General features: G+C 39.2%; 1 protein-coding gene across 2 annotated transcripts in view; it reads left to right on the top strand.

Annotated features, from left to right (window-relative positions):
* The window catches only part of LOC148443262 (pulmonary surfactant-associated protein D-like), a 250,002-nt gene that overhangs the window by 66,880 nt on the left and 162,810 nt on the right, over nt 1-20,312 (top strand). Inside the window, exons 1-4 of one of the 2 annotated variants that reach the window (XM_088463115.1) lie at nt 2,309-2,495; nt 3,011-3,112; nt 4,593-4,676; nt 8,362-8,744. In XM_088463115.1, the coding sequence (XP_088319241.1) occupies nt 2,309-2,495; nt 3,011-3,112; nt 4,593-4,676; nt 8,362-8,744 (756 nt within the window). Of the gene's footprint in view, nt 1-2,308; nt 2,496-3,004; nt 3,113-4,592; nt 4,677-8,361; nt 8,745-20,312 lie in introns of those variants that run through there. The other variant, XM_088463112.1, reaches the window with a different exon arrangement.

Below are 20,312 nucleotides of genomic sequence, written 5' to 3'. Positions count from 1 at the left end.
GTAACATGTGCTAAGGACAGCAAGTGCACACAAGCATTCCTAGTAGTGAGGAAGATTCAGGTATTACAACCTGTGGGAGTAAAACATCGACACCCACATGTTGTAAGGTGAAAGGGAGTGGGGGAAGGACTATATAATAGACCCCCAGTGAATAGACTGGTCTCTCTCTCTCTGAAACTATACACAGACACACACCTGGCTCACTGGACTTTCCTGACTATTCAAATACTGAAGTACTGTATGTGGTGATATTCCTACATTAAAACAATAGTAAAATATAATCTTAATTACATCAAACACCAATATAAAACACAGTTAAAAAGTCCCTTGGTGATTCCTCAGCTTAGGGTGCAATTTTAAGGACTAGCCTCAAATATACGACTATTACAAATAAACTGTGTTCTATCTACTGGTACAAAGGTGTTTGGTATGGGGGATGCAGCTGGCTATAAACCTTACAAAAATAAATATATTAATGTGAGTACAATTTTGTTCGCTATACAGAAAATCTACATTTGTAAAGTATCTCCATTATTATCTGTTATAGGCAAGTGTCCATCTTGGAAAAACACTGGATCGTGCTTAAAACTGTATGTGCCTAGTTTCCTAGTAACTAGAAAACAATGTAACTGGAGCTGTTAGTCAAACATTGCCATTCTCCTTAGACACCAGCTAGAACAGAAAGACCAGATTAAAAGAAAAATGACTGCCAAAATTACATCTAATCCCTATTATTTAATTGAGGTTATATTCTGATTGTGAAATAGTTTTTCTTTTCTGTTTATTTTTTATTTTAGTTAAACATTTTTTATTTATTTTTAATTCAGCTGGTAAATGCATTGCTCAATTTGTGACACATGTATAACAGAGCTATAAAACTGCATTTGTTTTGGCTATTATTGGTTGGTTTGTTAATTAATCTAAACATATTTACTTTATTAATTTCAGTACATTATGTCCCATCTACAAATATCAGAGTTTCATCCATGCAAAGTATGCAAATAAGGAAACAAATTATTAGTATATATAGATGTGTACTGCAAGTATTTTAATTATTCTACAGCAAATTTATTTCAAAACTCTACCTATCTCAGCGGTAAGTTTCAGATGGCTATTGGTTAATTTGTTTGTAAATTTTTATCTAACCTTTCTCTCTACAGTATCTTAGTCTTTCTATTGCTTTTAGGATATTTTATACCCTTTAGAATGTAAGCAAGCAGGGACCTCTTCCCTCATGTGCTTCTCTTTACATTTTCTTCTACTCTTTACTCCCCATAAGGGCACCTAACACGTGACTGCCAACTCCCGCCTGCTTATTGTGAGTTCTTTAATCGCTATTGCAGCAATGTATATAAATCGTATCCTTGTCCTGCACTGTAATGTACTGTAAGTTACTTGTTTCCTGTTCACCTATTAGTTCTATGTACTATGTAAGGAGCTGTGGAATACTTGTGGCGCCATATAAATAAAGGATAATAATAATAATAATAATAATAATACGATCTAGAAATATTAAAGCTCCATTCACACAAATCCAATTATTTAATTTATAGAGGTGCCGCAAAGTCTCTGTGATATCATACATAGAGGTAAAAAATACATGTTGCACAAGTACAAAGTAGTACAGATAACATAACCTACATATATACAGCACTGAGTATACTGCAATTACAGTGTTCACAATAAATAGTTAGGTAGACAAAACAAAAGGAAGAGGGCCCTGCTTGCAATATATATATATATATATATATATATATATATATATATATCCTTTTATATCCATTTATACAGTATGTCTACTGTATTAATTTTACTGCAGATTGCTTCAAATTTGAATGGTCAGTCTATTCTGTCTCAGCATGCTACTCTACTTACGTAAATATTTACATATGTGTATATGGCCCTGTGTGGAGTCAATCTGAGAGAAGATTTTAATTACAGACTTTAGGTTAAGCAATTTATTATGTTTTGGAATTCATTGCATTATTTGCAAGCTAAAGCAGAAAGTTCTCAAAGTTTTAGTTATTGTACAAAATTTATGCTCATATATGTTATTGGAGCAAAACAAGTTTACTCGAATTGATCAACTGTTTATATCCTGAAATTTTCTTATTAAATAATTATTTTTTATTCATTTTGAACCAGTATTTAAAGTTTTAAGAATTTATTCACTCAAACAAAACAATTATACAGCTTCCATGCAAACATGTTAATTAGTTCATCTGTAGCAGTGGCGATGCATTTTTACATTACCTCTAAGGAAAGATATTTCCTTCTTCATATTCTGTAGACCTCTTACATTTGGAAAATGCAAACTCTTCAGGCTTTCTATATCCTGCTCAGTGTGCCCTTGGTGTTTTCCGGTACCCAGATATGTAATGACCCAGACAACAATGCCTATTCCATCATTACATGTGGTGCTCCAGGAAAGGATGGTCTACCAGGCATGGATGGTAAAAATGGACTTAAAGGAGAACAAGGTAAAATATCTTTTAATCATCCTAGCAGAATAGCACCTTTATGGATTTTGTTTTCCAATTTTTTATGTTTTTTTTAAATATACATTTAGGGGCTGATGCAGGGTTGAATGTAAATCAGACATAATTGCTCCCACATTGTATGAATGGAACTAAATGCATTTTGTAAAGTTTTATTATATACATCTTTGTGAGCAGACTACCACTATCCACCAGCTTTGTTTGATACCCATCATTATCAGTGTTTATACTTGGTTCAAAATATCTTAAAGTCTGAAATCAATGTGTACTTATGCTTCAAGCCAACTCTGAGTAACCCACACTGAACATTGCTTTTATGAAAATTCCCCACTAAAGCCCAATTTCATGCCTTCAGTCAAATGTGGAGATCTGACTAAAATGCATGTTACTATGCATAACATGTGTTTGGCTCCTGAGAGTGCGGGAATACGATCAGCACTGCATTAGCCCCATGGGGTATGTTTGTTTAGTACATACTTCAATAATTTTTTAAATCATTGTTCCAGGAGTACCAGGTCAAGCTGGAAAATCAGGAATTGCTGGACCTCCTGGACCGAGAGGAGAACAGGGACCATTAGGCCCGAAAGGGGAAAGAGGGGACAGTGGAGCTTCAGGTAAAAATATATATTTTAATAAACACTGATTAGAATGTTTCTGTTACTTTATTATAAAGCTAATTTTGAAGTTAGGTATTAAAATATTAACTTTTTAGATAATAATAATATTAATAATAATAATAATACAAATATTAAAATTCTGTTGTATAGTACTTAAGTTTGAAAAATGCTCAAAGTTAACAATAGCACAAAAGAGACCCTGAGACGACATGGCAGATTGGGGTCAGAGTAGGTCCCCGAAGGGACAGGGATGGAAGTGATAGTGTCTAGAAAGCAGTTCAATAGGCCAACACCAAATGGTTGACAGGCAATAGGTAGACAATTAAAAGGTCAACAAGGACTAAGGTTTACAAGGTCAAAAGGTCAGCACACATACAAATAGTTGACACATAAAGGGTCGACACATGGTTTTTCATAATTTTTCATTATGGTTAGGGTTAGGCTTCTGGAGAATGGTTAGGGTTAGGGTGTGGAAGGGGACAGTTAGGGTTAGGCACTAGTGGGAGGATTAGGGATTTGTTAAAATAACAAAAAATATGTTTTGACCTTTTGTGTGTCAACCATTTGACCCTGTCAAAACTTAGGAACTCATTCAGAGTCTCTCGTTAGGACACGCTCGCTCGCAGGTAGCGATAATCACACATCTGCACATGCGTATAATTCGCAGTGCGCGTGCGCAAGTCATTAGTTGCGATTTGATTTTGCTAGCTCACAAGCCACTTTCAGGTCGCTGCTTTGAGTGACAGATAGTGCCATTTGTGGGTGGTAACAGGGGAAGGTGCTTGTAAATGTGGGAGTGGTTGTGCGAACGCAGGCATGTCTAGCCCCCAAGGGCGTGCATAATTAGCAAAGTAGCGTCATTGCACACGTGACTTGGTTGTTTTTTAGCCTGAACTGCTCGCAGTGCTTGGGGTTGGTCAGGTCAACCTCAAGTGCTGCGAGCAGCTCCGATGGCCCTCGATGTTCATGATTAATCAGACTCTTCCTGGAGATGATGTGTACTGTGAGTGACAGGTGGAAGGTTTTATAGTCTAGCGTACGCTACCTGCTGTCGCTCACTAAGACATAGAGGGCATCCTTACAGCGCAAAGAGCAATCGCTTGATTTGCATACTAGGACCCTTTTTGCAAGCGACCCTTCGCATCTTTCGAGAGACTCTGAATGAGGGCCTTAGTCCATGTAGACCTTTTATTTGTCAAACATTTGACCCTGTTGACCATTTCTAAATACTGTAGATCTTTCAATCTACACCTGCCCCCTATTGCCTAGGTGCATCAATATTGTTTTTACCCCCTTTTTTCAGATCACTGCCATTGAGTGCCAAACGTCATATATATTTGAGGAGAGAGAAAGAGAGAGAGAGAGAGTTTATATCTGTTACATTTAATCTAAAACTGTTGCAAGTATTTTAAATTGTTAGTTATGACATATTTATCATATACTGTACAGTAGCTATTAAAAAACACTATATCCTCAGCACTGGAAGCTCTTAGAAAACAAGTGACATCTTTGGATGGACGCATAAATGCAATGCAATCAAAGTTAACACAGCAGAAAAAAGGTTTGTATACAACAGTATCATTTGTTTGAGTTTTGTATACTGTATAATTTCCTTCCTAATAAATTTACTTAATATAGCAACCATGTAATATAGGAATACAGTATGTGTCAAGAATGGTGTACAAGCCACATTAAGGGGTATACAGTATTAACTAAAATCTGTTTTTTAAAGTTGATGACTCTCAATGGGTTTGAGTGCTGGATTTAAAAATGGAAATAATAATATATTCAAAACAATTCTAGTTTCCTTTTTATTACTTTAGCCCTCTTAAATCAAAGACAACTTTGAAATAACAATGTTTAGTAAATATGCCCTTAAATTCAACATCTCATGCAGTAGCTGAGGAGAATTCAATGCAGGGCCATCTCTTCCATTGGGCTTGTTGAGCAGTTGCCCAAGGGCCCGAAGCTTGTAGGGGAGTACCAACCCACCCCCCTGCAAACGCAGTCAGTTGGTAAATTTGTGATATTTTTATAAGACGGCCGCTGGTGCACTGTATTCCGATCTAACCTCCACCACCCCATTCCGCCCCCCCGTGACAAGTACTCACCTTAGTCCCACTTTCACTTCATCCGCAGCTTCAGACCATTCAGACAGTCTCTCTGCATGTGTGGGAGGTCTGATGGACATGCAGGAGAGTTTAATTTTATTGACCATTTACATTTATTTTCCCGTGAATGGGTGGTTAGGGGCCCCAGTGCATTGCTTTGCCCAGGGCCCACAGTGCTGTTAAGACAACCCTGATTCCATGCACTTGACAACCAATTTATGACATACTATGGGCTTTATTTCTGAAGAAGCCATTGCATTCTGGCAGGTTGGAGGTGAATATTTAAACAGCACTCGCAGTCCGCTTAAAGCACACTGCTTTGTAAATAAAGCCCTATGACTTAAAAGCAAAAATCATCTGCGATTAAAATTGTGTAGCAGAAATACAACTCTCTCTCCCCCCCCCATCCACAGATGCCTAACCAGGAAATATATAATACACAGCAGGAAGATGACACTCAGGGACTTAGGAAGTCTATTTACCAAACCTTGGATGTAGATAAAGTGAACTGAGATAAAGTACTAGCCAATCAGCTCCTAACTGCCATGTCACAGGCTGTGTTTGAAAAATGACAGTTAGGAGCTGGTTGGTTAGTACTTTATCTCCGTTCACTTTATCTCGGTTCTCATATGACATCATCAGATCCGACAACACACCCATATCAACTGTAACCAACAACAACAAGACTGGGGCAAGCTGTGAAAACAGAGCAGTGACGAGGTGCTGACCAAGGGTGCTCAGCAGCGCCTTATCTAGCCATCAGCACTGGTCACTGTGTAAACATATGACAGCAAGCGCTTACCTCTAGTGTGAAATGTAGTGCAGGGTAAACAACACAGATAGAAAATTATACATGTATAGTTATACAAATTAACAATAAAACATACCAAATTATCCAGAAAAATTCATGAAGAAATGCCTCCATTCACAAACCACTATGTGGGAAATACTATATCCCAAACGGAAAGCATACTGTAAAACAAATGAGTTAAGTATGAGACTAAGGACCTCATTCAGAGTCGGTCGAAGCGGCCGCACAGTCGTACGCCACCGATGTTCACTATACTGTGCATGCGTAAAGTTCGCAATGCGCGTGCGCAAACTAGCCGCTACGATCAGAAATTTCTCTCTCCTTGAACACAGCTAGGTCGGTAGTTTGAGTGACAGAATGAGGCGTTTGTGGGTGGTAACAGGGGAAGGTGCTTGAAAACGGGGGAGTGGAGATCCAGACGCAGGCGTGCCTAATTATGCGAACGGCGTTTTATGGGAGTGCATACGGTTTATGGGAGTGCATAATTAACAAAGTAGCATCATGGCACATGTGACATGGGAGGTTTTTACACTGACATGATCGTAGAGCTTAAGAGAGGGTATGGTCAACCTTAAGCTCTACGACCAGTTCCGATGGTTCCTGAAGGTCTCGATTAATCCTTATATGCCCGGAGATGACGTGTAATGCGTACGAGAAGGGGGCGTATTATTTTGTCTTCCGACCGCTTCCTCCCCTTGGTCGGCCAGCTACCGATCCGAACTTAGGGACGCGACTTGCGAGGGAATCATTTGCATATCTGGCGCCTTCTCCCATACGACCGTGCGGCCGCTTCGACCGACTCTGATTGAGGTCCTAAGTGCTGTATAACAATAAAAAAACATTTACTTCTTCAACAATAGTATTGTACTCTAATAAACAGGAGCACCCATGCTCAGTAACAGGAGCTGGACAGAAAATGAGAAACAACCAATATCCGCAACAATTAAGAGTTTAATTTAACCAATGAGGTCCCACAGTGTTGAGTCGTCTGAGAATCCATCTAGCATCAAGGCATTTGCTCTATCTCCACCTCTTGAAGATGTTGGTATGCAAACAAAGTATCGATAATCCATGGCAATATTCCTTGAAGTGTCTGCCACATAATACATACATATATATATATATATATATATATACTGTGTTTGTATATATATATATATATATATATATATCTATACTGTATATATAGCATAGAACAAACGGACGGCACTCCATAGACTTGGTTAAAAAGAATAAAATGGTCCTTTATTGAGCCGACGTTTCGGGGTTCCCCCCTTCATCAGGGACAGCAGTACAAATTAAACAAACATACATGACAAACATATAAAGCCCCATAATCAGTCAATAATCAACTCACCTGTGGGACGACAGCCTCCGACCTCCCGGACCAGCAAGCGGAAACTCGGACACTGAGCCCGTGACGTCATCAACCAGCGACCCACAGGAGAGCTGGTTGATGACGTCATGGGCTCAGCGGAAACTGCCTGTCATTTTCCCGACGCTGGGAGACAGGCGCCCGGCATCCCAATCGGAGGGATGCCGGGCGCCGCGAGCGGACAGCCGCGGGGGGAGGGTTATGTTTAGGGCACCCGGGGGGAAACTTCGGGTTAGGCACCCCCCTGGGAGGGTTAGTGTTAGGCTAGTGGGAGGGAGGGTTAGGGTTAGGCACTCCCGGGGGGGACTTAGGGTTAGGCACCCCCCGGGGAACTTAGGTTTAGGCAGCAGGGAAGAGGGGGGTTAGGGTTAGGCACTTAGAAAGGGGATTAGGGTTAGACACTTGGGGGGGAGATTAGTGTCTTTAGATTAGGTTAGTTTTTACTTACCTCAGGACGTTCGGGATTTCCAGCGCTGTCGGCCTGCCGCTGCCGGGATCTGTTTAGCTGTCAGGCTGCTGCTGCCGGCGGTATTTCATAACGATTTCCCACCATTGCCTGGTGAGGGACAGGTTAGTTTCTTGTCACAAGCGATGCTTACCTTTTTATATATTTTTTGCTGAACTTCTGCAATTAAACTCCACATCGTTTGAGCAAAAGTTTGCTCATTTGTAATATTGTGTAATAGGGAATTTATTACTGGAAAATAATTGCTTTATAAATATTTTTTAGAAAATGCCACTGATAATAGTGCTTTATAATATGCACAAACATGTTTACCTAAATAACATTCAAAATAATTGCCCATCTTTAAACACAATTTACCTTTGTGACAAACCTTTAAAAATGTTTCCTAGTTTTATAGTCTATAATATACTTTTAGGAATTTAAAACCTGAGGAAAGGATAACATTTACCATCAGCCATTACATTTTTTTTTTGTAAATTTCAGCTTTTACATATTTCAAAGGAGGAGCAACATGTGGAGAAAAGATCTATGTCTCAAATGGCGAACAAGCTAATTATAATGATGCACAGAAAGTTTGTGTTAAAGCAGGAGGTCAGCTGGCATCACCAAGGAATGTTTTTGAGAACCGAGCTGTGTCATCCATACGCTCACAGTTTGGGGTTCATGCATATCTGGGTATAAATGATAAACAAACAGAGGGTACTTTTAGATACCAAAGTTTTGAAAGAATTGTCTACTCAAACTGGGCTAGAGGAGAACCCAATAATGACAATGGAGTGGAGGATTGTGTAGAAATGTATGACACTGGAGAATGGAATGATAAGAATTGTGATGAAAAACGTCTTATCATTTGTGAATTTAATTAATTAGAAAAGCTAAGCACTGCAATCTTTAGAAAATATCTTTAATGGAGTGTTTAAAGTTATTTCTATTTCCTAAAGGTAATAATAATTTCAATTAATTATTTTAGGCTTATTTCTATACAACAAAATCTTGTTTTTTCTTTCTCATCTAGATTATATTTTTAAAGTACCTATCGTTATTCTGTAAGTGCCATTATATCAAAGGTTTGAAGTAAACAGCATTAATATTATTATTATTATTATTATTATTATTATTATTATTAATAATAATAATATCATTTATTTATAAGGTGTACCTAGCTGTTTGAAATGCCTAAAATAAGGTTGTGAGTATACCTAGCTGTTTGAAATATCTAAAATAAGGTTGTGATCCTAACATATTGGGAAAAGGTTTAAACAATGATAACACAAAATATGAGTAAGTGTTAGCATATGTATCGGAAAAAAATAAAAGGGTTGGGTGTGGGATAGCGATGATTAAAATACCAACAGCGGCATCCTGACAATGAAAATCCCAATAGATTTGGGAAAGTATTTTAACTCAAAACTTAACCCCTACCTAATAAAAACCCAAGCCTCCAGCAGCCTAACATTAAACTAACCCAGGGGTGGGGAGTCTTTTTTCTGCAGAGGGCCATTTTGATATATGTAACATTATTCACGGGCACAGTGCAGGCCATGCACCCTCTGTGCTTCGTTACATGGAGGTGGAGCCACAATCGCAGGTGATTACTGCAATGCCCGAAGAATCCTAAGGATGCTCCAGGGAGCTGTAAGGACAGCGGTGTGACTGTCTGAAACATTCAGGTGGCACTGCTCCAAAGATTCTGGCTGCAGTGTGCCATTCTAGGCACTGCTAGCCAGATGAGGCTAGCAGAAAAAGCTCAGAGGGCCAGACCAAATGAATCTGTAGCCTTATACGGCCCCGGGCAGGAGGTTCCCCATCCCTGAACTAACCCCTCCCACAGCCTAAGCAGGGGCGTATCTATAATGGTTGCAGGGTGTGCGGTGCAGGTTGGTTCACACTGCACACCATGCACCCATTTATTCAATACTTAACTCTCTGAAGTCCCGCTTCAGCATAGCAGCATTGTACAAGTCACTTGGAAAATGGCCGCTGCCATTATGTAAGTATTTATGGGCAGTAAGGGATCCCCCCTTACTGCCCATAAGCAAGTCAAATGCGGATGTGTCGTAAGTGGTTTGCGGGTGTGTCGCAGTGACTGCATCTTTGTACACAGATTCACTGGCTTTGGTGGCTTTGTTGTGGACATGGTTGCTCAGACATTTATTGAGCGACTGATGGTGCATCTTTGTATGCAAGCGGCAGATTAGAGGTGGCACCAGTGGCATTAGCATATTTTTCAAAATATTGCTGTGTACAAAGAAGTAGTCATGACGGGTTTACTCTGAATCAGGCTCTAAGTCCTTTAAGAGGGCACATCCAAACCATGCTCTGACAAACAACATTATAAAACTGTAGAAAACTGAACATGTGTGAGCATGTGTCCAACAATGAGAGCAGAGTGAGTGACAGAGATATGATTATAAGACCACTAAGACCACTGGGCAAAGGTGTCTAATCAATTTTAGAACTGACTATCTTACATAATAATGATCAGGCTTAACCACTACATTCTCCACCATCAGGCAGCAATACATGGAATTCTCCACCAAATACAAGTCAGAGCAAAGTGGTTTTAAATTATTTTAGACACTTTTTCAAGTGAATAGATCAATGCCTGCAAATGACAGCAATGCTAAAGGAATTAAGGGGGAACTGGAAACTACTGCACTAGTTATGGTAATAATTTGACAATTAGGTTGACCAAATATAGAGCAAAAAAGATTGAAAAGAATTGTCTGGTATTGATGCACAATTCAACAAAATAAAGAGTAAAAAACTCTTAATAAAATATAACCTTTATTGGTACAAAATTAAACATCATATACACTGAAGTATTAAAAAGAAATAAACACATAAAGAAATCCTTGCAAAAGTATCCAGTGTGATATGAAACGCGTTGGGAACAGGAGCGCTTCTCTGTGCCTCTGAAGAGATCCCCGAGTGACGTCATCCATGGCCGCGAGTGAATAACACCAGCCAGACTCAAGTCGGGAAGATCGCAGCAGCAGCACTGTTAAGAAGACCCACAACACTGCCACACAGCTTCGGATGCCAGAAGGTAAGATAGGGCCAGCTTACCAGGGAGAGTTAGATCCTCCAGAGACAGTGCTCCTAGGAAGAATACCATCATTCTGATATGTTGTACCGGGACTCTCATTTAAAACCCACAAAAGGGCTATAAACACAAACAAGGAAACCTGCACAGTTTCTTTGAAAAATATCGTCTTTTAAGCTTTTATCCTGTTAATTTTATATTTTGTGTGTTTATATATATTTTACCGTTCTATACATGCATTGCAAATACATTTTTGCATTATATACCAATTAGCGCTGGTTTATATACAATATCCAATTACTACCTTAACTGAGCTGCTATACATATACAAAAAGCACAGATAATTCAATTAAGTTTTCACATAAAGAAAGTGATACAAAGTTGTGTTATAATGCAGTGCCCTGAGACAGATCAGCCAACACAATCCAGGGGGACCCACGCCCCAAAAATGAACCAAAGTTGCACTACAGTATTTAACTTGTAGGACTTACCTAGAATTGTGCCTAATAAAGTGTGCATATACATTACCAAACTCCATGCTTTTAAACCAATAAGGAAGGGTGCTAGTCCAGAATGAGGGCGTCTCCTTTCCCTCAGAAGTGCAATAAAGCACATTAAATGGAGTATTTGGGAAAGATTTCTGGATTGCACAACCTGACTATATATATAATGGGAGGTGCTACCTGATGAGACTAATTGCAAGCACAGAAACAGACAAATCTCAGCTGCACAACTCCAAATTATTAACAATATATATAAATGCAATGACATTTTGCAGTCAATAGAGGATTTTAGCATAATCTTGGCTAAGGTTATGGGCCTACCTACCATATCCAGGTAACCTCTTTCGGGTAGGTCCCTAACAAACTAGGGTTCAAATCCAGAGCGCAGGACCCCCCAAAAACAGGCCCAGCCAAGCTGCCCCAGGGCACCACCATAGTAAGAAAAGTGCAGTGTAAAGAGATAGTTAGGAGCAGCTACAGCTGCATATAAAGAATGAAAATAAAAAAGTGAAGTACATATATATTAAACACACGGTGAAGGGTTAAAATGTGTTATAAATGAAAATGTGTTATAATGCAGTGCCCTGAGACAGATCAGCCAAAACAATCCAGGGGGACCCACGCCCCAAAAATGAACCAAAGTTGCACTACAGTATATAACTTGTAGGACTTACCTAGAATTGTGCCTAATACAGTGTGCATATACATTACCATTCTCCATGCTTTTAAACCAATAAGGAAGGGTGCTAGTCCAGAATAAGGGCATCTCCTTTCCCTCAGAAGTGCAATAAAGCACATTAAATGGAGTATTTGGGAAAGATTTCTGGACTGCACAAACTGACTATATATATAATGGGAGGTGCTACCTGATGAGACTAATTGCAGGCTCAGAAACAGACAAATCTCAGGTGCACAACTCCAAATTATTAACAATATATATAACTGCAATAAAATTTTGCAGTCAATAGAGGTTTTTAGCATAATCATGGCCAAGGTTATGGGCCTACCCACCATATCCAGGTAACCTCTTTCAGGTAGGTCCCTAACATACTAGGGTTCAAATCCAGAGCGCAGGACCCCCCAAAAACTGGCCCAGCCAAGCTGCCCCAGGGCACCACCATAGTAAGAAAAGTGCAGTGTAAAGAGATAGTTAGGAGCAGCCGCAGCTGCATATACAGAATGAAAATAAAAAAGTGAAGTACATATATATTAAACACACAGTGAAGGGTTAAAATGTGTTATAAAGGAAAATGTGTTATAATGCAGTGCCCTGAGACAGATCAGCCAACACAATCCAGGGGGACCCACGCCCCAAAAATGAAACAAAGTTGCACTACAGTATATAACTTGTAGGACTTACCTAGAATTGTGCCTAATACAGTGTGCATATACATTACCATACTCCATGCTTTTAAACCAATAAGGAAGGGTGCTAGTCCAGAATGAGGGCATCTCCTTTCCCTCAGAAGTGCAATAAAGCACATTAAATAGAGTATTTGGGAAAGATTTCTGGACTGCACAACCTGACTATATATATAATGGGAGGTGCTACCTGATGAGACTAATTGCAGGCTCCGAAACAGAATAATCTCAGGTGCACAACTCCAAATTATTAACAATATATATAAATGCAATAACATTTTGCAGTCAATAGAGGTTTTTAGCATAATCATGGCCAAGGTTATGGGCCTACCCACCATATCCAGGTAACCTCTTTCGGGTAGGTCCCTAACATACTAGGGTTCAAATCCAGAGCGCAGGACCCCCCAAAAACAGGCCCAGCCAAGCTGCCCCAGGGCACCTACATAGTAAGAAAAGTGCAGTGTAAAGAGATAGTTAGGAGCAGCCGCAGCTGCATATAAAGAATGAAAATAAAAAAGTGAAGTACATATATATTAAACACATGGTGAAGGGTTAAAATGTGTTATAAAGGAAAATGTGTTATAATGCAGTGCCCTGAGACAGATCAGCCAACACAATCCAGGGGGACCCACGCCCCAAAAATGAACCAAAGTTGCACTACAGTATATAACTTGTAGGACTTACCTAGAATTGTGCCTAATACAGTGTGCATATACATTAAAATACTCCATGCTTTTAAACCAACAAGGCAGGGTGCTAGTCCAGAATAAGGGCATCTCCTTTCCCTCAGAAGTGCAATAAAGCACATTAAATGGAATATTTGGGAAAGATTTCTGGACAGCACAACCTGACTATATATATAATGGGAGGTGCTACCTGATGAGACTAATTGCAGGCACAGAAACAGACAAATCTCAGCTGCACAACTCCAAATTATTAACAATATATATAAATGCAATAAAATTTTGCAGTCAATAGAGGTTTTTAGCATAATCATGGCCAAGGTTATGGGCCTACCCACCATATCCAGGTAACCTCTTTCAGGTAGGTCCCTAACATACTAGGGTTCAAATCCAGAGCGCAGAACCCCCCAAAAACTGGCCCAGCCAAGCTGCCCCAGGGCACCACCATAGTAAGAAAAGTGCAGTGTAAAGAGATAGTTAGAAGCAGCTACAGCTGCATATAAAGAATGAAAATAAAAAAGAGAAGTACATATATATTAAACACACGGTGAAGGGTTAAAATGTGTTATAATGCAGTGCCCTGAGACAGATCAGCCAACATAATCCAGGGGGACCCACGCCCCAAAAATGAACCAAAGTTGCACTACAGTATTTAACTTGTAGGACTTACCTAGAATTGTGCCTAATAAAGTGTGCATATACATTACCAAACTCCATGCTTTTAAACCAATAAGTAAGGGTGCTAGTCCAGAATGAGGGCGTCTCCTTTCCCTAAGAAGTGCAATAAAGCACATTAAATGGAGTATTTGGGAAAGATTTCTGGACTGCACAACCTGACTATATATATAATGGGAGGTGCTACCTGATGAGACTAATTGCAGGCACAGAAACAGACAAATCTCAGCTGCACAACTCCAAATTATTAACAATATATATAAATGAAATAACATTTTTCAGTCAACATAGGTTTTTAGCATAATCATGGCTAAGGTTATGGGCCTACCCACTATATCCAGGTAACCTCTTTCGGGTAGGTCCCTAACATACTAGGGTTCAAATCCAGAGTGCAGGACCCCCCAAAAACTGGCCCAGCCAAGCTGCCCCAGGGCACCACCATAGTAAGAAAAGTGCAGTGTAAATAGATAGTTAGGAGCAGCCGCAGCTGCATATAAAGAATGAAAATAAAAAAGTGAAGTACATATATATTAAACACACGGAGAATGGTTAAAATGTGTTATAAAGGAAAATGTGTTATAATGCAATACCCTGAGACAGATCAGCCAAAACAATCCAGGGGGACCCATGCCCCAAAAATTAACCAAAGTTGCACTACAGTTTATAACTTGTAGGACTTACCTAGAATTGTGCCTAATACAGTGTGCATATACATTACCATACTCCATGCTTTTAAACCAACAAGGAAGGGTGCTAGTCCAGAATGAGGGCATCTCCTTTCCCTCAGAAGTGCAATAAAGCACATTAAATGGAGTATTTGGGAAAGATTTCTGGACTGCACAACCTGACTATATATATAATGGGAGGTGCTACCTGATGAGACTAATTGCAGGCACAGAAACAGACAAATCTCAGGTGCACAACTCCAAATTATTAACAATATATATAAATGCAATAAAATTTTGCAGTCAATAGAGGTTTTTAGCATAATCATGGCCAAGGTTATGGGCCTACCCACCATATCCAAGTGCAGTGTAAAGAGATAGTTAGGAGCAGCCGCAGCTGCATATACAGAATGAAAATAAAAAAGTGAAGTACATATATATTAAACACACGGTGAAGGGTTAAAATGTGTAAGACCAGATATTTATATAAATAAATACATTTTTGCAATGAATAGAGGTTTTTGGCATAATCTTGGCCAAGGTTATGGGCCTACCCACCACATCTGGGTAACCTCTGTCAGGTAGGTCCCTAACATGTTTGTCTGAGTGGAAAGTGTCTCAGGATGCTTAGCTGGGCCAGTTTGGTGGTGTCCTGCGCTCTGGATTTGAACCCTAGTATGTTAGGGACCTACCCGACAGAGGTTACCTGGATATGGTGGGTAGGCCCATAACCTTGGCCGTGATTATGCCAAAAACCTCTATTCATTGCAAAATTGTATTTATTTATATACAATCAGTTAATTTGGAGTTGAGCACCTGTATTTGTTCTTTTTGTGCATGTATCAATTGTCTCCCCAGGTAGCACCTCCAATTATGTATATATATATATGTTCTAGGTGTGCAGTGTGAGGTCCATTTCCTATATGAATCCAATCTGTGCATTGCTTTGCACACCTGGAAAGCCTGAGACACTTTCCACTCAGACTAGCACCCTTATTACATTGGTTTAGAGCATGGAGTCTGGCATAGTAATATGCACACCAGTCAGAGGCACAATATAGGTAAGTCCTGCAAATATTTAGACTGTGTAGTGCAGCTTTGGTTCATTCTTGGGGAGTGGGTCCCCCTGGATTGCACTGGTTGATCTGTTTCAGGGCACCACATTATAACACATTTTACTTTTAGAACACATTTTAACCCTTCACTGTTTGTTTATTATACATGTACCTCACTTTTTTATTTTCATTCTTTATATGCAGCAGTAGCTGCTCTTAACTATCTCTTTTACACTGCACTTTTCTAACCATGGCGGTGCCCTGGGGCGGCTTAGCTGGGCCAGTTTGGAGGTGTCCTGCGCTCTGGATTTGAACCCTAGTATGTTAGGGACCTACCCGACCGAGGTTACCCGGATGTGGTAGGTAGGCCCATAACCTTGGCCAAGATTATGCCAAAAATCTCTATTCATTGCAAAAATTTATTTATTTATATACAATCAGTTAATTTGGAGTTGAGCACCTGTATTTCTTCTTTTTGTGCATGTATCAATTGTCTCCACAGGTAGCACCTCCAATTATGTATATATATGTTCTAGGTGTGCAGTCTGAGGTCCATTTCCTATATGATTTCCATGCTGCAAAGTAAAGCACTATTCCATTTATTTACATGGAAGCTGTGCGTGATCCTTCATTAAAGCACCTAAACACTGCACCAAACCTTCCTCTACTGAGCTATTTACCCCAAGTTATCACAATAACAGAAAGTGACATGTTCAGTAAGCTGCTAGTGGCAATGTCAACAGTCAATTAGGTAACAAGTCGCATCGTGAAAACATCACATTGTTTCAAACAACACATGCGCAACTTTTTTCAATTACTGTGTGCGACTTATACCTACTAGATGGTGCTGTTGGCATATAGAGGACAATATAATGATTCCCAATTAACTGCTTACCGGAGAGGTCCAAACATACATTGGTAAGTATCCACTTCATGCAGAAAATCCGGTGATAGTCCATGCTGATTGCCCATGTTGGCTAGCAGCTGCTGGTAGGAAATTGCAGAGATGCATCAATGAAGAGAGAACCCAGTCCTGTACCATTATGGCTTTGATGTCCACTTCAAAGAAGCAGGCAATAAGGAAGGTTCCTAATGCATTTTGTCATGCTCCAGTAAGCATGTAGTCCTCTTCTATGCTAATTAAGCCTTTACTTTTATTGCATGAACTGACCTGGATGCTCACTGCTGTTTGTCTGGACTTCTCCGGTAAACACACTAGTATTTATATGCCAGTGAAACCTTTACTTGGATTTAACTGTCGAATAATTGGTGGCTATTATTTGGGTAGTATTTTTCAAAAAGAATAAAATGAGACACACTGGTATCCATTTATTTATTGAAGCATGGCCGTTGCCATTATAGGCGGATTATTATGTAAAGAAAGCAGAGTACTGATTATTATCATTGGGCATATCAAAGGAATTATTTATACATAGGTTTTAACAGAAGTTAGATTGTTGTAGATATTCTACAAAAAGACACTTTGTTTATATATGAGGGAAAAATATCTGTGAAATTTGTAATATGATCTGATATCAGATATATGCCTTATTACAGTAGATGCCTTAGATGGAAAAGTGCAACATTGTTCTAATAATTGTATCTGCTATTTGTGTATTTAAATATTTTTATTGAGTTATCAATTTGACACTGGATTGGATTTGTATGTGTTTTAACAGAAAAAGTGTTATAATTATATTTTTTAAATTAGGTTATATTTTTAATGATCCTTGGAACCATTTGGTGATTGAAGTCTTCGATCGCTGTTTCTTTTTCTTTTTCTGTCTAACATAGGTTTATGCATTTAAATGGCTGCTAAAGTCTGCGGCTGTATAACTACTGCTAAAAAGTATATTTTCCATTACCACTGGCTGAGTTTATCTTAATACTATGCACTCTTATTTATTTCTTCACATAAATTGTGATTTCATTACAGGTATTAAAAGCTATAAATGCACTAATTAGGTACTCATACTTCATTCATAAGTAGTATGTGTTATGAGATTAGCATATAGATAACTGTGGATACATTATGAATATTGTTACTAACTAAGCAAGTGATAGATATCTTTTGAAGTCTGTGTTTATACAGGACTCTTCAGAATATGCACTCTAACTTAAGGGCTCTATAAACATATGTTTGGAATGCTCATGTTTAGTTTTTTATCTTAATGTGTGGATTGATGTTTGTTGATTTTATAATCAAGTAATTTGCTATATTTGGTATTTAATCAATACCCATATAGGGCCTGATAATGAGTTGGGAGCAAAGCAAAAAAGTGTTGTAAAGCTGGGCACACTCGGGTGACGGGTATTCATTCTGACATTGGAACAAATGCTCTTGAACAATGATTGCCCAAACACACTGGAACCATTTAATTAACGATGGAACAATTATTGTTCCATCCTTCATTAACTTACTACAGTCCACTAGCAATTTCGCTAGGTTTGATGTGCAGCACATCAAACCTAGCGACTGTGGGAGCACGCAATCGCCCATACACACTGAGCTATGTACCCCAAAATATGGATTTTACACTTCTTTTCTCCAGCCTTTTCAAAAACCTCATAAAAAGAAACTACCCCCTGCTAGAAGAGACCCAATTCTCAAACATCTAATAGTATACAAACCTAGGATTATATTCAAGAAAAACTGCAACCTCAAAAACATCTTTGCCCCCAGTTTTTTAAAATGCAATAAATCTCAACTAACTCCAGATAATTACACCTGCTTCCAAGTATCCCAATAGAAATTTATAAATGTGGAGGCTCACGATGCAGAATGTGTCCCCACACTAACAATAAAACTCAGAGCCGGCCCTAGGCATAGGCATAATAAGCAAATGCCTAGGGGCAACTGGAATGCCCAGGAGCATCCGACGGCTCTGCTGCTGCCCCCGCCTGCTGCTGCTCACCCACCTGCCACTGCCTCCCTGGCGCTGCCACAATCAGAGCTCAGCTCTGGTCGGCAGCTCAGCACGTGGCCAGGTCAAGTCAGCTGCGGGTACCAGCCAGGACCTGGCCGCGCTGTCCATATACAGTTAGGGGTGGGCACTGGACAGCTGAGATGAGTCAGCTGTCAGCCCATGCACCCGACCGGCCAGAGAAGAAAGTGGAGTGACATGGGATTTGTAGTTTTTTTTTTTTACTGCTCAGACTCTTAGCAGTAAAAGAGAAACTACAAATCCCATGAGTCATTGCGTCCTTTTCAAAGATGGCCGCCGCCAGAGCAGCCCAGCATGTAAATTGCGAACAGGGGGAATAAAGTAAGAGTGGAACACATGAAGACAGAACTTGAAGACAGAGGACCCTCTGCCACCAGGTAGGACCACCCAGTGGCTGATCCTAGGGGGAGGGTAAGGGGAGGAGAGGTCCCCTTCAAGTCTGCAGACAGACAATGGACACTGCCTGGGGGTAAACATGTATGTATATATATATATATATATATATATATATATATATGTACGTATGTATATATATAAGTCAATTTGAAAAAGAGGGACACTCACCAGTATAAATATAAACATCTACAGGTTTTTATTGCTTACATATCCAGTTTGTCAAACTTTGACATACTGGATTTGTAAGCAATAAAACCTATAGCTGTTTAATATTTACTCTGGTGAGTGCCACTATTTTTCAAATTGGCTGTGTTTATCTGGACCTCGATTGGTGCCAGTGGGAAGCACCCCAAACTCTGATTATATTGTGAAGATGTGGGTGCGGTTTTGATTTTGCTATATATATATGTGTAGGGGGCCCCAGTCAAAATTTTGCCTAGGGCACCAAATTGGCTAGGGCCGGCTCTGATAAAACTAAAAATGTATTATTCCCATATTCAAACAAGACCTATAATATAAAAAAATTTATAAATTGTGGAACACAATATGTAATTTACCTCCTTCAATGTGGGTGCAACTTACCATATATCGGCAGGACTAACAGAAATCTTAGGACCAGATTTGAGGAACACAGGAGAAATATCATGAACAAAGTTATGACACATAACGTGTCTAGACATTTTGCTATGTGTCATAATAGTAATCCAGAAAGTTTAAAAATAACAGGAATAGAACACATTAGCAAAACTAACAGGGGAGGTGATCGATTCAAACAATTGTGCAAAAAAGAGGTTTTACTGGATTTACGAATTCATCTGTTTGTATCCAGAGGGTTTGAGCGAGACATTAGATCTAAATGAAGTACTGTAATTATATTATTATTTATAATAGTATTGTTCATTAAGGTGTTTAAACATGGAGATGTTAGGGATCATTGGTGTGTTCAAAGGTGCTCAATGTTCCCAGAGCTGCATGTCTATATTTTTTACCAACTCTCTCTATATATATTTTTTTCAAGTTACCCTCTCTTTCCATCATTACAGCATTTCATTCCTTTTTTTCTTTTCTTTAATTTTTCTCTGTTGCTTAGTCTGAATATCTTTA

Source organism: Taudactylus pleione, unplaced genomic scaffold (assembly GCF_031769625.1).
Source record: "Taudactylus pleione unplaced genomic scaffold, aTauple2 ptg001314l, whole genome shotgun sequence".
In the NCBI taxonomy this organism is placed as follows: Eukaryota; Metazoa; Chordata; class Amphibia; order Anura; family Myobatrachidae; genus Taudactylus; species Taudactylus pleione.
The sequence above is the reverse complement of the archived record's forward strand: the minus strand, read 5'-3'. Positions and strand labels throughout refer to the sequence as shown.